This window comes from Eptesicus fuscus, chromosome 9, assembly GCF_027574615.1.
Source record: "Eptesicus fuscus isolate TK198812 chromosome 9, DD_ASM_mEF_20220401, whole genome shotgun sequence".
In the NCBI taxonomy this organism is placed as follows: domain Eukaryota; kingdom Metazoa; phylum Chordata; class Mammalia; order Chiroptera; family Vespertilionidae; genus Eptesicus; species Eptesicus fuscus.
Window position 1 is genome coordinate 7,008,069 of NC_072481.1, and position 20,241 is coordinate 7,028,309.

General features: G+C 53.1%; 1 protein-coding gene across 1 annotated transcript in view; it reads left to right on the forward strand.

Annotated features, from left to right (window-relative positions):
• Positions 1-19,916, forward strand: part of VPS13D (vacuolar protein sorting 13 homolog D) — a 222,901-nt gene extending 202,985 nt beyond the window's left edge. Inside the window, exons 67-69 of the mRNA XM_054720656.1 lie at positions 8,866-8,997; positions 17,784-18,024; positions 19,406-19,916. Of these exons, the coding sequence (XP_054576631.1) occupies positions 8,866-8,997; positions 17,784-18,024; positions 19,406-19,537 (505 nt within the window). The 3' untranslated portion in view covers positions 19,538-19,916. The remainder of the gene's footprint in view (positions 1-8,865; positions 8,998-17,783; positions 18,025-19,405) is intronic.
• The last annotated feature ends 325 nt before the right edge of the window (positions 19,917-20,241 follow it).

Consider the following 20,241-nt stretch of genomic DNA (forward strand, 5'->3'; position numbering starts at 1 on the left):
CAGAATGTAACTCGAGACAGCAGAACAGATTGTAGTTTTTATAAAAGGTTTAGGGGGTGATGGGGCCTCAGGGGATCTGGGAGAAAAAAATCCAGTAGTGCAGAATGTTTGCTGTCCAGACCAAACAAACCAGTTTGCCAAGGGTTGATGGACTGTGGCAATCAGTCCCATTCATGTTCACACTGGGGCACTTAATTATAAGGCAGCTCGGCCTTCTTATCACCAGGTGAACAATAATCTTTTGTCACCAGGTTGAACGTCATGGCACCGGGCAGAGATGTACCCCACTTAGAGGCACCGCAGGGTGCCACAGCTGCCAGCTTGTGCTCGGCTTCCTTCCTGTCCAAAGGGAAAGGCCGCCCCTGAGCCAGTCCCCATTCAGACACATGGGCGTGCTCCTTGCCTCATTCTTGCTCTGGCTTGATACCAGGGCTCTGTGGCAAGAGCCAGAACAAAGAGAAAGATCAAGATACTCTTGAGGGCATTAGGATGATGGGCCAGAGCCAGGATGACCAAGGTCAAGGAGAAGGTGCCATCTCTTGGTTGTAGAGGGGCAGGTTGACTAGTGGTGGCTTTGGCATCTTGAGAAAGCTTGGCCAGGGTTAAATTTGAAGACAAAGAATGAGAATGCACCAGTTGGCCAAAGGAAGATAAGGAGTAGGTGATTGATTGGTGGACATCTTTGTTTCAGGTCAAAAAGAACCTAAAAGTTGGGATTAAAAGAATGAGAGCCATACAGTAAGAACCCTTGGGAGAAGTTTGTGGAGTTTGAGCCAGTGCAGAGAATCCCTTATCAGGAGGTTCTGAGCTGCTTACGGGTCAAGGTGGGGTTGGACCCTCCACAGGGAGCCGGACCCCTGGGCCCCACTGCTCTTTCCTCTCCTGGAGAAGTGCCGCCGGGGCGCTGGCCAGTTGTCCCGGGGAACACGACCTAGTTGTGACCTCGGTCAGTAACTTTCTAGTGTCACTCCTCTGTGGAATCTTCAGCACGCTTATGCTCCAGGGGTTCCTGGGTCAGTCTCATCCCCCAGCCTGTCTCGGAGAAGGAGGAGGAGGAGGAGGAGGAAAAGATGGAGGAGGAGGAGGATGGAGGAGGAGGAGGAGGAGGTGGAGGAGGAGGAGAAGGAGGAGAAGGAGGAGGAGGTGGAGGAGGAGGAGGTGGAGGAGGAGAAGGAGGAGAAGGTGGAGGAGGAGGAGGAGGAAGAGGAAGAGAAGATGGAGGAGGAGGAGAAGGTGAAGGTGGAGGAGGAGGAGGAGGAGAAGGTGGAGGAGGAGGAGGAGCAGGAGCAGCCCACGACAGGCTGCCTTCTCCACTCGCTTGGCTTCAGAGGCGGCCCCTGGGGCTCTTCTGCCCCCAGCTATAACCCAGGCTTGTGGCCGCTGGTCCGTTCCTTTCTCGTACCCGCTGTGTGCCCAGCACTGCTCCAGGTGCTGAGGCACAACAATGCAGAGAAGAGACTAGAACTCTGGCCTCACGTGGCCTCCATTCCGCTCTCACCAGACTTTCCAGGCCTCGCCCAGGTTCAGAATGGGAGCCCCTCCCTGGGGAAAGTTGGGGCCTGGAGAGGGCAGGCCACTGGCAGGCTCTGTGACCCTCCTCCCAGGGTCTCAGTTTCTCCCTCTCCACCCAAAGGCTGACCTCAGGGCTGACACTGATCCTGTCCACCCTGTGAGTGTGGCGGCTGTGTGCACGCTCTCATTCCCGGGGCGGTTGGAGGTTTCAGTGGCCTGGTCCATTTTGAAGTATCTTCTCCTTTTGCACCTCGTTTGTTTGATAGTAAAAGCTTGTGTAAAAAGTCCGGCCTGAATGAACGGGTAGGTGGTCTTGAAAAAGCAACAAATCACAAAGCAGGCCCCTTGGGGGATGCAGCACCCCCAGACCTGCTCAGCCTCGGTCCTGAGGGGGGCCCTTCACGCATTGAGTGTGGAGGCCCCCAGGGCAGGGTGCTGAGGACAGACAACCCAGCCCCTCAGTCAGCAGCTCCACTTTCAGGGTGGATGGATTCAGGTTGCCTTTCAAACTCCACTCAGAGCAGGTGCTCTCCCTGGAAAACCTCTGCGATGGTGAATTTGCTAATGGCTGTATGCTAGAACGCTGGTCATTCCAGGCCTAGGAATTGGGCATTTGGTATCATTTCTCAAGCTGCTAGGTCTAACTCTTTAAAAAAAAGTTTTTAGCTCTCTAGCTCTTTAAAAAAAAGTTTTTAGCTCTAGCTCTTTAAAAAAAGTTTAAGCAAGTAAGCTCTGGGTGGGGTAGGCCAAGCGAGTGTGCACCTAAGAAGCGAGGCACTGGCTCCTTAGAAAAGCCCGAGTGTCCAGACACTCGCTGTGTCCTGGCACGGCAGGAAGTCAGGGTCCACAGTGAACCCTCAGTCTCAAACTTCACACCTATGTTTTAAGTCTTGCACTTAGGTGTTTTAAATTGACTTGACATACAATGATTGTGAATAAGGGTAGGAGAAAGGGAGACAACGTTTATGATACCTACTGTGTGCACTGTGCTGGGCACTTTTTGTATGTCATCTCAATATGATCAACCAATAAGTATTATATTCTCATTTATTGATAAGGAAACTGAGGCTGAGAGCAGCTCCGTCAGGATCACTCGGCTAACAAGCGACTGGACTGGGGTTTCCCTCTGTGTCGGTTTCTTTCCAAAGCCTTATGTTCTTCTCTGTACCACACGCTCCTAAACTCTGTCTCCTTAAAAAGATCAGCTGTTGCTCTGGACGGTGTGGCTCAGTTGGTTGGAGTGTCATCCTGTGACTGAAGAGTTGCAGGTTCAATTTCCAGTCAGGGCACATAACCTAGGTCCTGGGTTCGATCCCCAGTTGGGGCACCTTCAAAAGGCAACTGATCAATGCTTCTCTCCTTCCTCTCTCTAAAATCATTTTTTTTTTTAAGAGAGATCAACTTTGGGGGAAGATAGATAACATAATGATTTTTTTTAAATTATGTAATCATTTTCTAGAAATTGACCTGAAAATATCTGGCTTATTTAGTCAGTTTGTTATCATTAGAATTTGTACTTAATAGCCACAGAATCAAGTTTACCAGAAATTGTGTATTTTGGCCCATGTGAAGTATCTTCGGATTGGCATTAAAAGTGACAGTTCAGCAGGGAGCTTGGCCATGGCTGAGGGGCTCCTGTACACATCTGATTCAGAGTGGTGGGCTAGAACACAAAAATACCCCTTTTTTGTGATAGTGTAGAAAGTTGCAAGCCACTTTATCAGTTGTCTACTATTATTTTTTTTTTAAAGCACAGCGTCCCCAGAATGCATGCAGAAGTGAGGCTTTTGGGAAATCCAGCTCGGGCAGGTGTAACCTCACTGTGACATCGTCTCCTTGGTTGGAATTCTTTATGAAGCCAGTCGGCTTTGCCCCTCCCCCAGCCCCATGAACAGTTAGTTAACAAGTAGTAGTTTTGTTCTTAGAGTTTAAATCCCAGTAGGCATATCTGTGGCATTAGTCCTACCCGCTGTCACAGTTGCAATGTCATGGGGTCCCCAAAATATGTGTTAGGTTATAGGAAGCCTTGACCCCTATAAACAAGTCAGGTGTGAATCCCACTGATGGGAGAAAATTCAGCCCAGGCAATGTCTTCCCCCACCGCGGATGTCAAATTCCTAAAACGTACAGCGACCGTAATAGAATTTCTAACGATATGATTCAACATCTTTCCCACATTCGCAATTGTGACCATACAATGTGGGAGTTTATGTGTTGTTACACAATGACTTCAGCACTCTAGGGAGAGGTAAGGAGAATGTTGTTAACAAGAAAGCAAGGGGAAGGGGGAATATTTCAGTTTGAAGCCAGTTCCCCAGTAAGAAAACTGTGTTGGACGTTGGACCCAGCCCACCTTGGGCTTCAGCCACCTGGGCTAGGTTAGGTCCTTCTCTTGTACCCAAGGCACCCTCTACAGAGGAGCGTCATTGCTGTCGTCATCATAGGTAGCATCCTACTGAGTGCTGGCTATGCACCGAGTCCTGTTTGTTATAAACACATACATGTGTTGACTTACCCCTCACAACAATCCCATTATTATCCCCATTTTATAGATGAGGAAGCCAAGGCTCCAAGAGGTCACACAACTTGCCGTAGGTCCCAGTTTGTAAATGGGAAACGGGTTCAGCCCCAGGCCGCCTGGCTCCGGAGCCTGTCCTCTCAGCCCTTGCTGCCTGTTTCTGTTCATCTCCTCCATTAGGTTCCATGAGGTCCCTGGCAACGTGGTTCCTGCCTGTCTCCCGAGAGCCTGGCGCTGGCCTGTGCATATGCTCAGGAAGAGTCCACTGCATGGGGTGGGCGCTGGGGCAGAGGCGGCACGAGCCATTCGCAGGCTCTGAGCAGGGGGTTTTCTGGCTGCTCGGTTTGGATCCTCTGCAGCTTCATTTAGGAGCCAATCTCGACTGCCATGGGGTTCCCTTCTGCCCAGCCTGGCTTTGTGTTCAAAATCCAAATTGTCGTAGGTATTTGGTAGATTTCTTGGTTCAAGACTAAACACAGTCAGAGCTCAGTAGTTATTAACCCTATGTGTTCAGTACCATCCCTGGATAGGTTCTAGAAAGTGGGGTTCTGTTTGTCCTGGGCTCCGATGGAAACCGAGCCAAACTCTAGGCTTCATTGCAGGAGAGCGTCGTTGATGCCCTGCGCTGAGAGGAGCGGCATCGGTGTGGAGAAGGGGTGCTTTTCCCCTATGGGGAGGGCCTGCAGGCCAGAGGTCAGAGGTAGCTGGTGGCCCGCAGGTTTCTCCGCCTTCCAGCCACTGTCCGCTGGCCGGCAGTAGTGACCAGGGGAAGCTTAACCACCGCGCTCCGTGCCGAGTCCTGTTTAGACTATTGAGTTCCTTTAGAGACTGACAAACGCTTGATTGAACCATTCAGTCGAGAATCTTGGTGTCTTAGAACTGTTAGCCATTAGCCATATCTGAAGAGATGGTCTGGGTTGACTTGCTGTTCACAGCCTACTTGTTTGTGCCATCAAACAAGTATATAGATAGATAGATGATAGATAGATAGATAGATATAGATATAGATATAGATATATATAGATAGATGATAGATAGATATAGATATATCAGTAAGAGATTTAATTACAACAAAAGTCTTAGACGCACAATCCATCACTCTGTGGGGTCAGTACGCGGGCCCCTGAGGAAGATGGCATCGTCAGCAGAATAAACAGTCTGTCGCGCAGGGAAGTCCCCCGTTTGGCACACACTTTCTCCTCCTTTGCGATTGTTTTTGAAACTCACTGGGTTGATAGACATTGGCCATGACAGATTTCTCAACCTACTGATAGCTTAAGCTGTACAGGAGTATGTGTATGTGTGTACAACATCTGTCTTCAACTAATAGAACTATGACATAGTTACTCATCGTGTGAGCGAAGAACAAATAATGGCTGGCCAACTATTGACCCTCAGCTGAAAGGCGAGGTCAGCCAAGTGGGACTGGTAGGTCTTCCTGCGTCACCTTGTTTGGGTTGTTGTTGCCTAAGGAGGATGACAGGACTGTTTTCATTGCTCTGCTCGGCTGGGGCCTCCAGTGTGTGTCAGAGAGCAGTGGCCAGGCGCAGGCGTGGGCATTGATCTCTCTCGCGGCGGATATCTGCAGTGTATCAGCCACTGTATCAGCAGCCCTTCCCCGGGGAGACCCGTCCGTGCTGCACAGCCGACTCCCTGACGTGTTCATGGAGTTCAAAGCCCGGGTTGGTTTGGTGCTGACATTTTGGATTAGCTGGTTGACTGGAAGGCCTGCTTCTTTCTATACACTGTGAAATTTGTAAACCGCAGCCGCCGAGGGCTTAAAATGGCCGAGCAGCCCCCAGCTGGCAGCAATTAAGTACACCACAGACCTCTGGCTAAACAAAGGTTTGTGGAGTCAGAGTTGCTGCATATGCACTAGGCAGACTCGTGTTGTAAACTACCTTTTATGTCCAGGTTAGTTAGCAAGAGATGCTGTCAGCTGCCGAGAGGTGAGTGGGTGGAGTGTTGCCACCTCTTGTTTAATGATCTGTTATCCGCAGGATGTAGTGCCAGACCTGCCCTAGAAGCAGCCAGTCTGGGCAGTAGGGGTGAGGGTGAGGAAAGGAGCGGGCCAGTGGGGAGGCCTGGGGGGCGGAGGGGGGGCCTTCAGCGGTGGGCCTGAGAACTTGGCAGGGATCTTTCAGTTCTGGTACCCATGGGTAGTCGCTAGCCACTCCGCTTTTTTATTGGACACCATTACCCTTTAGGTAGAGCAGAGAGGGTGGGAATGAGAGGACAGTAAGGTGCCATTTTATACCCGTTCATGCAGCAGAAAGCTGGAGGTGATGTGGTGATGAGAGGTACGCTTACTTCCATCGCCCACTGTCCAAGGCTGTGCAAGGTGTGGGCTCCCAGGGCTCGGGTGCAGAGCCCAGCGCCTTTCCTTGGCCTCTCTGGCTCCCCGGGTCCCATCAGAGGAGTTTAGGGCTCGAAGCCCCTCTCCTTGGGGGCATGTTTTTCCCACTTCAGTGGAAGATTGTTTCTTGCGAGGGAAGTGCATGTGTCAGCAAGGGAAGTGCGTGTGTCAGCGGAGGCATAGCTTCATGATTTGCCCCCAGGCTTCTCCTTTGCTTTGAAGATCAGTGAACGGGACAGACCCACCCCGGCCCTTTCCGTCAGGAGTTGGGATCCTAGCTGGTTTTCATTTTGCCTTGATTTTGTTGACTCTCGGAGCCCAGACTCCAATCTTCTAGCTCTCCACCAATTTGCGTGTGACCTTTCCTTTCTTAGCTCAGTAGTCACAGTGGCCCCTATCCCTGCCCCCACCCCCAAACACATTCTACTCATCTAAGGTGCATTGCTTCTCCCCCGTGAATCGGGCGCTGTTCTAGTTCCCAGGCTAGCAGGAACCAGACAAAATCCCTCTTCTCATGGCGCTTACATTCCAGGTGGGGTGCCACGCAGGGAGCAAACATTCAATCTAAGTGAGATGTGAAGCAAATGTGTTTTGAGCACGTGACTAATGGTATCTAATTGTATTCTGAAAGGGTCAGTCCCATCGCTCTGAGGAGAGTGGGCCAGGTGGCAGTAGAATAAAGTGAAAGGTTATTGTAATAACCAATTACTGATCCAGAGGTCATGGTCAGTTGTGACCTAGATGGAGGGATGTTGGATTGGGGATGTAGATGGACATCGAGCTGCAGAGCTCCCGATGGGTTGGGGGAAATGCTGAAAGGTGGTGAGGAACAGGCCCCGTCACATCTCTCTTGGAGGGGCCTCTGAGCTTCTGCCACCATAGCCAGACCTCTTCCAGGAGCTTCCTGGGGACAGAATGGTAGGACCCCGTGGGGAACAGACACTTGGCAGTGTTGGGAGTGGCGGTGGGTGTTTCACAAGGTGGGGACTAGAACGGGGCTCTGCTGCCAGGAAAGCCCACCTCGCTCCCTCCCTCCGTTTCCTTACGCGCCCTGATGGCTGCGCCCTCACCAGCAGTTGCCCACCTCTCCGCCGCCCTCCCCCCTTCAGTCATAGTTCGGATCTAACCAGCCAACAGGAGGCCTGAGTCTTGAGGAAGAAGACATTGAGACTACGCCTAGTGGGAGCTGGGAGTGTGTGCTATAAATAAAGTTACCTTTTACCCGTTCCTTTAGCCCAGGCTGTTGGGACTTCTTTCCAGTCTCTTTACATCACCCTGGAAGAACACAACTAGTAGTTCTTAGGGCGCTCTTATTAGTGAGCTTTTAAAAATCCTCGCTGGATTTCTGGCTTCCCAGCACAGAGCAAAACAAACACCTCCCAGGTGTGGACTTCGGACGGCCTGGCCTGGTGAGCGGAGTGCAGGCCTGTCCAGGAGGATTTGCACTCGCCCCAGGTTTGCAGCTTGCCCATTGCGTGGCCTGTGGCAGCTTGCTGACTCTCTCTGCCCGTATCCTGACCCCAGTTGGCCCCCCAGGGCACTCGTCGCCCTTGCAAGACCTGGTTCTGAAGCGCCGACTCGGGGTGCAAGCCTGTGCCTCTTCTCGATGTGTCTAGAGGGGTGTTGTGCTTTGGTGGAATCCAGGAACAAATAATGAAAAGTACAGCAAGTACAAGGCCGTGGACAGACCCGGCACACTCTTATCAGTCATCTGAAATATGCACAGCCTTTCCAAGACAAATACGGACTCCTGTTCCTAGGAAAACACCAGAAAGCACTTATCAGTTATCCTGTATGTGGTTTGTGGACAGAGACAACATCACTGCCCCGAAAGCCATAGCAAAGCAGATTCCTTCGGGCAGCCGACAGCTGAGTGGCCTGAGTGAGCGCCACTGCAGGACACAGGCTGTGGCCTGGGGCCCGTCCACGGAGCTTTCTTCCCCCACATGATTCCTGGGCCCCTCACCCTGTCCCCAGCAGCTGAGCTCATCGTAGAAGAAATCCAGCAGCTGGGCACGTGCTTTTAAATGCCCACAGTCCCTCACTCTCCTCCCCGGCCCCTGCAGGTCTGGAGGCGCCCGGGTGGAAGTCCAGTGGTGATGACACAGCGGGCACGGCCCCCGCTGGTGGGCAGCCCCATCCTGTCAGGCACAGGCTTGTCGGCATTATTTTATTTGATCTTCACAGCAGTCCTACGAGGCAGGTGCCGGCATCCATTTTACAGAGAAAACTGGACCCGAGGGTTAAAGAAGTTAAACCTGTCCATTTTCACATGGCCAGGAGATGGCGAAGGCAAGGTTCTAATTCAGAATTGGTGTCTTTAACCCCAGTCTCGTTGTGCATCACAGCGAATACTGTGGTTTGGTTCCAGTCACTAAATGTAGAGTGTGTGTTGCAGTACGTAGTGCGTTTGTCTTAGATGAAGCTGGGAAATCATTTTAACACCTAACCTCTGCTTTTTGTCCATTTCCCCATGTAGGACGCAGGCGCACAGGGTGCGGAAGCCGCGGTGCTGCACGGGGCCCCAGGGGCTGCTCCCCCGCTACTCGGAGAGCCAGGCCGAAGGGCAGGAGCAGCTCTTCAAGCTGACGGACAACATACAGGACGAGTTGTAAGTGAGGAACCGGCGTGTTGGTTCACCGAGGTGTCTTTTCTGTCTCTGAGTCTGAGAAGTTCCCATCTGACCCGAGCATCATCATGACTCTTAGACCTTGGAACTGCTCAGAGGCCCAAGTGTTTTAGAGGTTCAGATAAGCCTCTTGAAAACAGCCTTTTACTTCAAGCTGTGCTTCTCAAACTGAGTTTCAGAGTGGGCCTTCATGTTTTATTTCTAGAAAGTGGCAGTTTCTTTCTAGATCAAATTTTAAGGGTTTTTTCCCCTGTAAAATTGTCTTAAACTTTAGTGTTCTAGTGTTTGCTGCTGAAAGCTAGTGAAACAAAGCAGATAAACCAATAATAACTAATAGCTCAAAATACGGGGAATGCAATTTTCTTACAATTGTTTTGTTACTCTTTGAATGAGGAGCCTTCTATTCCTGGGATCTTGTAGTATTTTAAACTAGTGAAATTATCCCGAGTTGATAGGATAGAACTCAGTATATCACTATTTTAGGGTATTCTCTGGAGACTTTTCATATAAAATGCTCGCTAGCCTAAGTAAGTGTTAGAGCCACCAGCCCAGAGAAAGAGGTTAGTTTATGCCTGATGAGTAGCAAAATGCTAGTTTAGTTTAGTTTATTTTTTATCCTTACCCAGGGATATGTTTATTTGAGAGAGAGAGAAAGAGAGAAACATTGGTCAGTTGCCTCATATAGGTGCCCCAATCAGGGATCAAACCCACAACCTAGGTATGTGCCCTGACTGGGAATAGACCACAGCCTTTTTGGTGTACGGGACGACACTCCAAACAACTGACCCCCGCCCCCCCGACCCTCCCCCACACACCCCCGGCCAGCGCTAGTTTAATTTCTTTCAATGCTTATGTATCACTTTAAGATAAAGCAAACGAGGGAAGTTTCTGAGGGCTGTGTCTGCTTTCGGTTGGTGGAGAAGTGTCCGAAGTAGAGGCTAACTCTCAGGATAGCCTTCAGTGTCATTGGTAGAGACAGTGGTAAACTAACCCAATCTCGTATTTCTGTAGCAGCATTTGAGTGGGGGCATCAGCAGGCAAATCCAGAATCCATTTGCTGCCTGCTGGATAGGATGGCGCCTCCCTGGATGTGTTTGGTGTAACCCACACCCTCTGCAGTGTTCCTGGAAGGGCTCTTGATGGAGGTGCATTATATTGTCTCAGTCAGCTCCGGCTGCTGTAACAAAACACCATAGACAGAGTGGCTTAAACAACAAAATTTATTTTCTTATACTTTTGGAAGTTGGGGAGTCCAAGGTCAAAGTGATGCCCAATTTAGTTACTGGTGAAGGCTCTCTTCTTGGCTTGCAGGTGGCCACCTTCTTGCCGTGTCCTCACATGGCACAGGAAAGAGAATGAGATCTCTGTCTGGTGTCTCTCATAAGAACACTAATCCTGAAGGATCAGGGCCTCACCCTTGTGACCTCATTTGACCTTAATTACTTTCATACTCCAGTCACATTGGGGTGAGGGCTTCAACATAGGAATTGAAGGGGGACTTAATTCAGTCCATGGCAGGCGTCATTCGTACGTTCTGTTCTTTTACTCCAGCCTCAGCCCTGGCCATCACTCCAGTATCCAGAATCCTAATGGCGTCTCACTCCAGGGATGACTATATATTCCTGCTTCCTTATGGTGAGGATTTGGTGATGTGACTGCTCTTTATGCCACTTTTTAAAATATACCTATTTTTATTGACTTCAGAGAGGAAAGAAGAGAGAGATAGAAACATCAATCATTGATCAATTGCCTCCTGCACACCCCACACTGGGGATCAAGCCTTCAACCCAGGCATTGTGCCCTAATCAGGAATTGTGCCCTGAACCATGACTTCCTGGTTCATAGGTCAGTGCTCAACCACTGAGCCACGCTGGCCGGGCTATGCCACTTTTCTGGTGGGACTTTGGGCCTTTGGATAGAAGGCCCAGAAATCATCCTTCAGGTTCAGCCTGGAAAGGGCAGAGTCTGCTAGAATGGTAACCCCAGGAGGCAGGGAGCTGTGTCTGCCCCATTCTCGGAAGAGCCCTCAGCACCTAGAACAGTGCCTGGCACGTCATGGGCACTCAGGAAATGTTTGTGTGGCTACAGTTTGACATTAGTGTTCACTTTTCCTTTGGAGCGGTATCAAAGGTTGAGATTATAAATTACTGTACATTGTGCATTTAATTCCATCCCTAGTCCTTGCGAAATTCATTTTCGGTAGAATGACATGTGCCAGAAGCTCAGGGAGAAAGCGAGCCGCACCCCCTGAGAATAGCCGTGGCAAACTGGAAACGGGAATCCGAGTGGAGTTGGTAAAATAGATTTCCTGAAACTCTTGAAATTCTTGTGAACTGGGGGAAGAGATTGGCATGAATGAAGTTTGACTAAAGATGAAAACCATGTGTCTCCACGCATGTGGGGTAAATCGTGCCGGCGAGTGTGGAAGGAGGCAGGTGCCCAGGGCCTTGCTCAGTGTGCGAGGAGGAGTCGCCAGGGACTCGGCGGGGTTCCTCTGATGTGTCCTCAGCTGCCAGGCAGGGTCCTCATGGCGACATGAGCATTAGAATCATCACTTTGCAAGAAAGGGGTTTTCAGGAAAAGCACATGAGTGCCAATTATACCTCTGACTTTTATCCTAGAATTGTAATTAAGAACATGTTTACAGACCTAATTATTTACATATTTTCCTTCAGAGTTAACCCCTTAAAAGGATCTTTAATACCTTGCTCTACTGTTCTAACTAAATGTTTCCACATTTTTTTCCAGTTAGACTCACTGTTTCACTTCTGGAAAATATTGTGTAATTACTTCCTGATGCAGCGAAAACCCCACAAAGTCCCAGTGCCATGGTTACTTCAACTTTGTGCTCCCCGATCAAGTTTCATCCCATTTTTTTTCATGTTATTTAATTAATTAGTATTAAAAAGATAGTTACTGACATGCGACTGAAGGTCTGGCCAGCTGCGGAGGCTTCAGTTTAGAATGAATCGAATATTTCTCTGGTATGTTGCAGAATTACCATTGCTTCCCATTTTTCTCAATTTGGGTTTTGAAATAGGATCCCTCTGGCTTAAGCTGATGTCAAAGTAAAATTTGTCCTATCTGATTAAATTGATTTTTCCTTATGACTGGTGTCTATCTGGAGCCAGGAACCTCATTTTCTTTAAAAAAAAATAATAAAAGTAGCTATTTTATTTCTAATTCTTCATTGCAGACCAAGTTACGTACAGAAAAATATAAAAAATGAAACAAACATAGCCTATAGACCCACCAATGAGCTAAGTCCTTTCTCTTTTTGATGAAATAAACTCATGCATGGTTAGCAAGTTCAGAGAGCACAGGAAGAAATAAAACCCAGAGTAAACTTGTCCCTCCTTGCCCCCTTTGTAAACGTAATGTTTATGGTATTTGTGTCTTGCCTGTCCTTCTTGAGACATTGCAGAGAGAGAGAGAGCAAGCAGGAAGATTTGTTTGAGCACAGGTCATAGTGTTGATTCTAATAGCACGTAATTATAAATACAAAGCTCATAGTAAAAACAAGACAGGTCCTTGTGAGGAAGGGATAGCGTTCATGGCTTCCTTTTCTAAACCAGGAAATAATCTGTCATAACCATTGACCCCCTAGGGAATTGGACATGCTTTGACACGCCACTGAATTAAAACTTTCATGGGCGGCTTTTCCCACTGTCCTGACCACGGTTAAGGACTTGCTAAGTTTTTAATGCGTAAACTCAGGAGCTCTGAGGGGGTGCTCTACCTTTACTACAGGGTAGACTGCAGCCAGCATGCGAAGTGGCGCGTGCGCTGGCAGATGCCATTGACCTTGCGATGTCATTTCATCGTCATTTTCTGAGACGACCGAGCACGTACATTTACTGAATCCTCCTGTGCAAGGACGAGTAGGAATTGGCTGTTTCCTCGACACGTTTACAGTCTAGCAGGGGTAACAGACAGTATCACCAACTATCTGTAACACATGATTGCTCTGAAAATACAAGTGTGAGCCATGTGTCACGGGCCACCGGGAAGTGATTAATTCAGCCTGGAAAGCTGGGGAGGGCTGTGGGCCATCCTGGTCCCGCAGGCTGAGGAGAGAAGGGGAAGGTCCCGTTGCCCATGTGGCCTGGAGAAGGCGTTCCACCTGCCACCGGGTGCGAGTCCGGCCGGTGTTGGCGATGCCACCGGGGCCGCTGAGAAAGCCCCGAGGTGGCCGTGGGCTGGGGGTTGTCCGGGTGCCCGAGCTCCCAGCCTTCCTTTCTCTGAAGAAACTCTGACACTCTCCCAAGTCAGCGTTCCTCTTTCTGTCCGCACAGGAGCGTTCAAGTAAAACTTTTAACCCAAGTCTAAAACCCTGCTTTGTGTGGGGTCAGTACCTACAGCACCTGAGACAGTTCCGGAACCGGTGGCTCCCGGTGCTCGTGTCTGAGGGATGACCCGGTCCCAGCTCTGTTTCTGCCACTTGCTTTTATTCCCCGTCCCTCGGGGTCCCCAGCAGGTCAGAGACTAGCAGGCTGCACCCAGGCCCACCCGAGACCGGTGGCGGTAGTTCTGTGTCAGCCTCGAGGTGTCCCAGCGCCACGCCTCCGTGCGCCGGAGCAGCCTGCGTGACGAAGCGCGGTTACACGGGGGACAGCGCAGGAAGCCAGTGTCTGACTCAGCGGGCCCTGAGCCCCTCCAGTGGAGCCTGTGGAGCAGGCCCCCGCGGGGGGTGGCCAGGAAGGGAGGGTGCTGGCAGCGGAGCCTGCCCGGAGCTCTACTGGGCCCGGCTTCTCTTACACCCCGACTTTTGGCTCCTTTCTGGCAGTGACGAGTTAGGGGTCGGTCTCCATTACAAGAGAGAAGCCCTCATCTTGAGCTCAGTTTCAATTATTCTTCCATGTGGTTTCCAGATTTTGTAATTTAAAAAATAGTGTGTGTGCATGCATGTATGTGTGTGCATTTGCATGCACACGCAAGCGTGGGGGGCGGGGCGCTGCCGAGGAAGCAGCAGGAGGAAAATGGAGACTGGTTTGCCAGGTCCATCTCTGGCTTCCTGTGCTAACCGTGGTGGGGATCCTGTACCGACCGGGTGGGGATCCTGTGCTGACCAGGGTGGGGATCCTGTGTTAACCGGGGTGGGGATCCTGTACCGACCGGGTGGGGATCCTGTACCGACCGGGTGGGGATCCTGTGCCGACCTGGTGGGGATCCTGTGCCGACCGGGTGGGGATCCTGTGCTGACCGTGGTGGGGATCCTGTGCCGACCGGGTGGGGATCCTGTGCCGACCGGGTGGGGATCCTGTGCTGACCGGGGTGGGGATCCTGTGCTGACCGTGGTGGGGATCCTGTGCTGACCGGGGTGGGGATCCTGTGCTGACCAGGGTGGGGATCCTGTGCTCCAGCTGCCCGCTGTGGCTCACTGCCTCCCTTCCTGTGAATGGGCCCCTGGACTCGCAGAGTCGAGCTCTGTGCCCTTTACTGCTCCCGTCCCCTCCCCGTTCTGTCTGGCCTTGAATTCTTTTGACTTCACTAAGTTTGTGCTGGAAGCTGGCAGGTAGTATCATCTCTGTCAGATGAAAAACTGGACCGCAGAGAGAAGGCAGCAGGCCTGGGTATCCGCAGCCCACGGGGTTTCCCTCCGCTGCCTTGAGGGTGCACCATGGGAGGTGCCACCCAGCATGGCCTCCCAGCTCAGGGCCACCCTGCCCCCTGGGGTTCTGGCCTGACCCAGGACTTGTGCCATCTGTGGCATCTTGAAAAGGAGTCTATTTTAAAGCCTATGAAAGTTCCAGTGGAAGTGCAATAATAATGCCAGCCACTCGGCAGGTGTGAGAGCAGCGACCCGCGTGGACGGGAGGCCAGCCCTTCTCAGGGCTGGGCTGTGCACCAAGGTCAGCCGCAGGGGCTGCCAGCTGGGGTGAGCATGGGGGCAGGGGTGAGGGCACAGAGGGGCCCAGAACAGAAATCATCTCGGTTGGGTTTTTAGTGCACATTCCTGCTCTCACCCCAACTGCACTGGCCAACTTTGGGGGTCTCCTTCGAGAGCCCAGTACAGCCTCAGCAGCCACGTGCCGGCTCACCGGCACTCGGAAGTCATGGCTGTGTTCCTTCTGTACCTGGTTGCCCAGCAAGGCCTGGCTGCCCTGTGGTGCTTCCCCCAGTTGGGAAGCAGTGTTTACCGCTCTCTGTCTGTCTGTCCCTTTCCTTCCCCCTGGACCAGCTATGTAGATCCCATGTAGTTCCATCAAGTGGTCAGGCTGTGTCCCAAGACTGGCAGGGCCCAGGAGGTAGGGATTGTGTGCTGAGCGGCCTGGACCCCAAAGCTGCTGGGTAGTTTTCATTTGAGCATCGAGACTTCACAAGTCTGCATTCTTGGCATTGGCACCAGTTAGAACAGAACAATAAACTCCAGTTTTGTCACGTGAGGCCGTGATTAAATGGCGACTGGAAGCAGGAGATCCTTGCTGAGCGAGTACTCAGTGGTGGGGACAGAGAGGGGATATGGACCCACTGCTCCATCAGCATAGTCAGCGCTGAGTCCTGTCCAGGAAACAGACAGGACACGTGAGTGTCTGGCAGTGCTTTAGAAGGTGAGCAGTTAGGTGTTCCAAAGTGGGGTGGGGTTGGAGTGCTCCATGGGGAAACTCTGAGAGGCTGCGCGCAAGGTTGGGACTTGTGAGACCTCAGGATGGAGGATGGAGGATGGAGGTGGCTAAGAGGAGGATGGAGGTGGGCTGAGGGGAGGATGAAGGTGGGCTGAGGGGAGGATGGAGGTGGCTGAGAGGAGGATGGAGGTGGCTGAGAGGGGAGGATGGAGGTGGCTGAGAGGGGAGGATGGAGGTGGGCTGAGGGGAGGATGGAGGTGGGCTGAGAGGGGAGGATGGAGGTGGCTGAGAGGGGAGGATGGAGGTGGCTGAGAGGGGAGGATGGAGGTGGCTGAGAGGGGAGGATGGAGGTGGGCTAAGAGGGAGGATGGAGGTGGCTGAGAGGGGAGGATGGAGGTGGCTGAGAGGGGAGGATGGAGGTGGGCTGAGAGAGGAGGATGGAGGTGGCTGAGAGGGGAGGATGGAGGTGGGCTGAGAGAGGAGGATGGAGGTGGCTGAGAGGGGAGGATGGAGGTGGGCTAAGAGGGAGGATGGAGGTGGGCTGAGAGGAGGATGGAGGTGGCTGAGAGGGAGGATGGAGGTGGCTGAGAGGGGAGGATGGAGGTGGCTGAGAGGGGAGGATGGAGGTGGCTGAGGGGAGGATGGAGGTGGCTGAGAGGGGAGGATGGAGGTGGCTGAGAGGGGAGGATGGAGGTGGCTGAGAGGGGAGGATGGAGGTAGCTGAGGGGAGGATGGAGGTGGCTGAGAGGGGAGGATGGAGGTGGGCTAAGAGGGAGGATGGAGGTGGGCTTAAGGGAGGAGGATGGAGGTGGCTGAGAGGGAGGATGGAGGTGGGCTAAGAGGGAGGATGGAGGTGGCTGAGAGGGGTGGATGGAGGTGGGCTAAGAGGGAGGATGGAGGTGGGCTAAGAGGGAGGATGGAGGTGGCTGAGAGGGGAGGATGGGGGTGGGCTAAGAGGGAGGATTGAGGTGGGCTGAGAGGGGAGGATGGATGTGGGCTGAAAGGGGAGGGTGGCGGTGGGCTGAGGACCGTGTGTTCTGAATGCAGGGTGAGGCTAGGAGCTTCAACCCGCCCCCCCCCCCCTCCCCGAGGGCAGTTGCCTGGCACAGGCTGGGACTGAGAGAAAAGCCTCCTGTCACCAGCAGGCAGGCCTCCTTCCCTGATGTGGAGACAAAGCCGTCCTGGGACCCTGGTCCTCCAGCAGCTCCAGGGGGAGCCTGGGCTCTGAGCAACAGTTTGCAAATTCCTCTCAGGACATCAAGGCCCAGGGGCCACAGCCTGACAGCCGGCCTGCGGTCAGCTCTAAGCCTCCCTGCGGCCGCCCGTGGTGGAGGCTGTCACAAGATGCGGGAGGCAGCCAGGCCCCGAGCTGCCACAGCGCTCACCGGGTCACTGCCCTCCATGCGGAGCGGAGCCGGAGGCTTACAGTGCATACCTCCCCCTTAATCGGGGTGCTCCGGGCGGGAGAGGAGGGAGGTTTTTCTGAGCTGCCCGAAAGCCCTAAGAGCAATGGCTGAAAGCTAGGAAAGTCGGGATTGCAGCTTGACTGGCAAAAGCACCTTCTACTTTGTGGAGTTTCTGAAAATGGAGTGGAGGTCCCACCGGTGCCAGCACTGGAGGTGCTGAGCAGAGGCTGCGGGCCTCCTCTCAGAACTGAGCCCGGAAGGAAGTAGATGTCGGAGTGCGAACGCGGGGCCTCGGGCCCCTTTGGTGACCTGTTTGGTTCCACTTCCTCCGTCCATCTCCATCCCGGCCTGTCTGCCGGCTGGCGGCGGCCTCCCCGGCGCTGAGAACTTCCTCAGCTGCTCCAGGCCACACCTGCACACTCTGTGTTCTTCCTGCTTTGTCCAGCAAAGCATTGCTCCGTTTCTCCACGCCCGAAGCTGCCTAAAGGCCTCCCTGGAAACGCCCACAGTCACTCTCAGGGTGAAGTGGTCTCTCGTTGGCCGTCACCATGTGCTGACGCTGGTCGAGCCCCCTGAGGAAGGGGCCGCGATGCCAGCCTCACATTTGTTCCTGATTCATAAACGAGGAAACAGGCTCAAAGCGATTGAGCCACCTGCGGGGAGGGGGGAGGGGAGGGAGGGAGCCTGAGCTGGGGTCAGGCCTTAGGACACCAGGGCACCCCCCCTCCCCACCCCCGCTGGCTCAGCGACAGGAGAGAGCTCCGGGCGCCTTGCTCACGTCCCCTCTGCTTGGCAGCTTCATCGCCGTGGAGAACATCGACAGCTACTGCGTGCTCATCTCCTCCAAGGCCGTCTACTTCCTGAAAAGCGGGGACTACGTAGACCGGGAGGCCATTTTCCTGGAAGTCAAGTACGACGATCTCTACCACTGCCTCGTCTCCAAAGACCACGGGAAGGTGTACGTGCAGGTGACCAAGAAGGCGGTGAACACGAGCAGCGGAGTGTCCATCCCCGGCCCTTCCCAGCAGAAGCCCATGGTGAGTGCACACGGCTACCCCTCCACCCTCCTGAACCACGTGGTCAGAGCGAGAGAGACAGCGAGGCCAAGGGCACCCCGCCTGCTCCCTCTCCTCCCGCGAGCTCTCTGCAGGGCCAGGCTGGGCTGTTACCCAGGTGCTGCCTCCCAGTCCCGCACAGAGGAGCTCGCTGCATGCTCGGGAGGGTGGTGCTGCCTCCCGGCTCCGCCTCCGGGCGCCCGGCACATGCCAGCACCTGTGCCGCAGGGCCGTGGATGCTAGCAGTGGGGACCCGCTGGCATGATGCGGGGCTTTTCCCACCTGTGACTGGGCGCCCTGGATCCAGGACGGTGTCAGCACACCGGCTTCTCTCGTTTCTCCTGTGTAACAATCAGAAACTAACTTTTTCTGTGCAAAGAAGCAATATCTAGCAGAGGCCTCTACCCAGGGTAAATGCTCCGTAAGTCAGATTTATACTTTTAAGTATGAAAGGCTAGACGGTATTACTAAGGCAGGACTTTTAAAAAAGAATGTTGCTATTAATAACCATCACCGTAAGGAGCTGGGGTTCAAAACCAGGTGCTGTGTGACCCCAGACCACGTGGCCATCTAGCTGGGAGGGACAGCTGGCTCGGCGGGAGCACGTGGGAGGAAGCACCGTCCTGGCCGTATTCCGACTCGGTGTCTCCATGAAACCCAGGGCTACTCCTGCTCCTTCCTCACCCGGAATGCTGGCATTCTCAAGCCGCATGTGGGAACGATGCATCATTAAAATGCTCCTGCTTATCTCTGGGTCTTTCTGCAGATCAGAAATAGCAACCAGCCCTGTGGGGCCTCTTTCCCTTGACCTCTCCTGCCCAGGAATGCACTTGGGTTTGGTTTGGCTTGTGCAGGCTCCCCTGGGGTCATGGGCTTAAGTCAGGGCTGGTAGATTAACAGAGTTAACACCCAAAAGCATGAGTTACTTCCACAAGCTCCTCTCCATGATGGGGAGCCTGGCCGGCTGCATTGCTGGCCCTTTCAAGGCAAGTGAGCCGCTCCGTGTTGTGGATAAGAAAGGCCTGGAGGCCTTGTGGGCCGGATGTGGATTTGAATCCCAAAGGTGCAGTCCCTTATTCGCACTCAGCCTGCGGGAGCTGAAACTGGTCCCCAGGTACAGGCAGTCCCCAACCTCAGGTGACCTGCTGTTGGCTGCACAGTCACCGGGGAACTTGTTAAAGACACAGATTCCGTGCCCCCCCGCGCCCCCCCCCCCCCACCACCACCCCCTGAAATCAGCATTAACTGGGAGTAGGGTCCTGGAGGCCGTCTCTTAAAAATGCACGTCCTGGTGTCTACAGCTGGGCCCTGTGGCCGTCCCCCCCTCGGGCGGGGCAGGTGCTCACTCCGTTCTGTCCTGCAGGTCCACGTGAAATCGGAGGTCCTCGCTGTCAAGTTATCACAGGAGATAAACTACGCGAAGAGCCTGTACTATGAACAGCAGCTGATGCTGAGGCTCAGTGAGAATCAGGAGCAGCTGGAGCTGGACTCCTGAGGCGGCGGCTGCACGGGGCTCGGACCCACCTGCCAATCAGGAGCCTGAGGTAGAGGCCAGGCCACAGCACGGTTTGGGGACGATCTCAAGGAACAAGAGGAAGCAGATGCTGGCGGGGATCCTAATGGAAACCAACCGCATTGACCTGTGGGCCAGGGGTTACTTTAGATTATGGGGAAGGAATTTTTTAAAGGTATTGGTTGAATAACGGTAAAAAGTGTCTGAGATGAACCTAATTTTTGGACCGCCCTGTATTTTGTTACCATGTATATATGTACAACTGTGTGTTTGTAAATATTAGGCGTATTTCCCACCAGGGCCTGTGATGTGTGTAAAGGCTTATTGGCTGTAAAGTAATATAAAGTTATATTGGATCTTCTGTTGCACTAACTCCACATGTCTGGTTGGGGACCTCTCTGAAAGGCACTCGAAAGCCGGAGCGTGTCAGGTCTCAGGGCCGGAAACCAGCGAGTTCCCAGCGCTGGGGCCTGGTGGGTGGGCGGGCGGTGCTGGGAGAGCCCCCCTCGGGCCTGCGGATCTCGGGCCGGAACCGGAGCCAGCCCTCGCAGAGGCGGGGAGTGGCCCAGGAACCCATCGTTTATGTCTTTCTCTGCCCCATTTTAAAGGCAGTTGTTAGGTTATGACAGATAGTTTTCCTGCCCCTCTCCTTGGCTTAGCCAGGCTCGGAGGGAAATTGGGTGTTG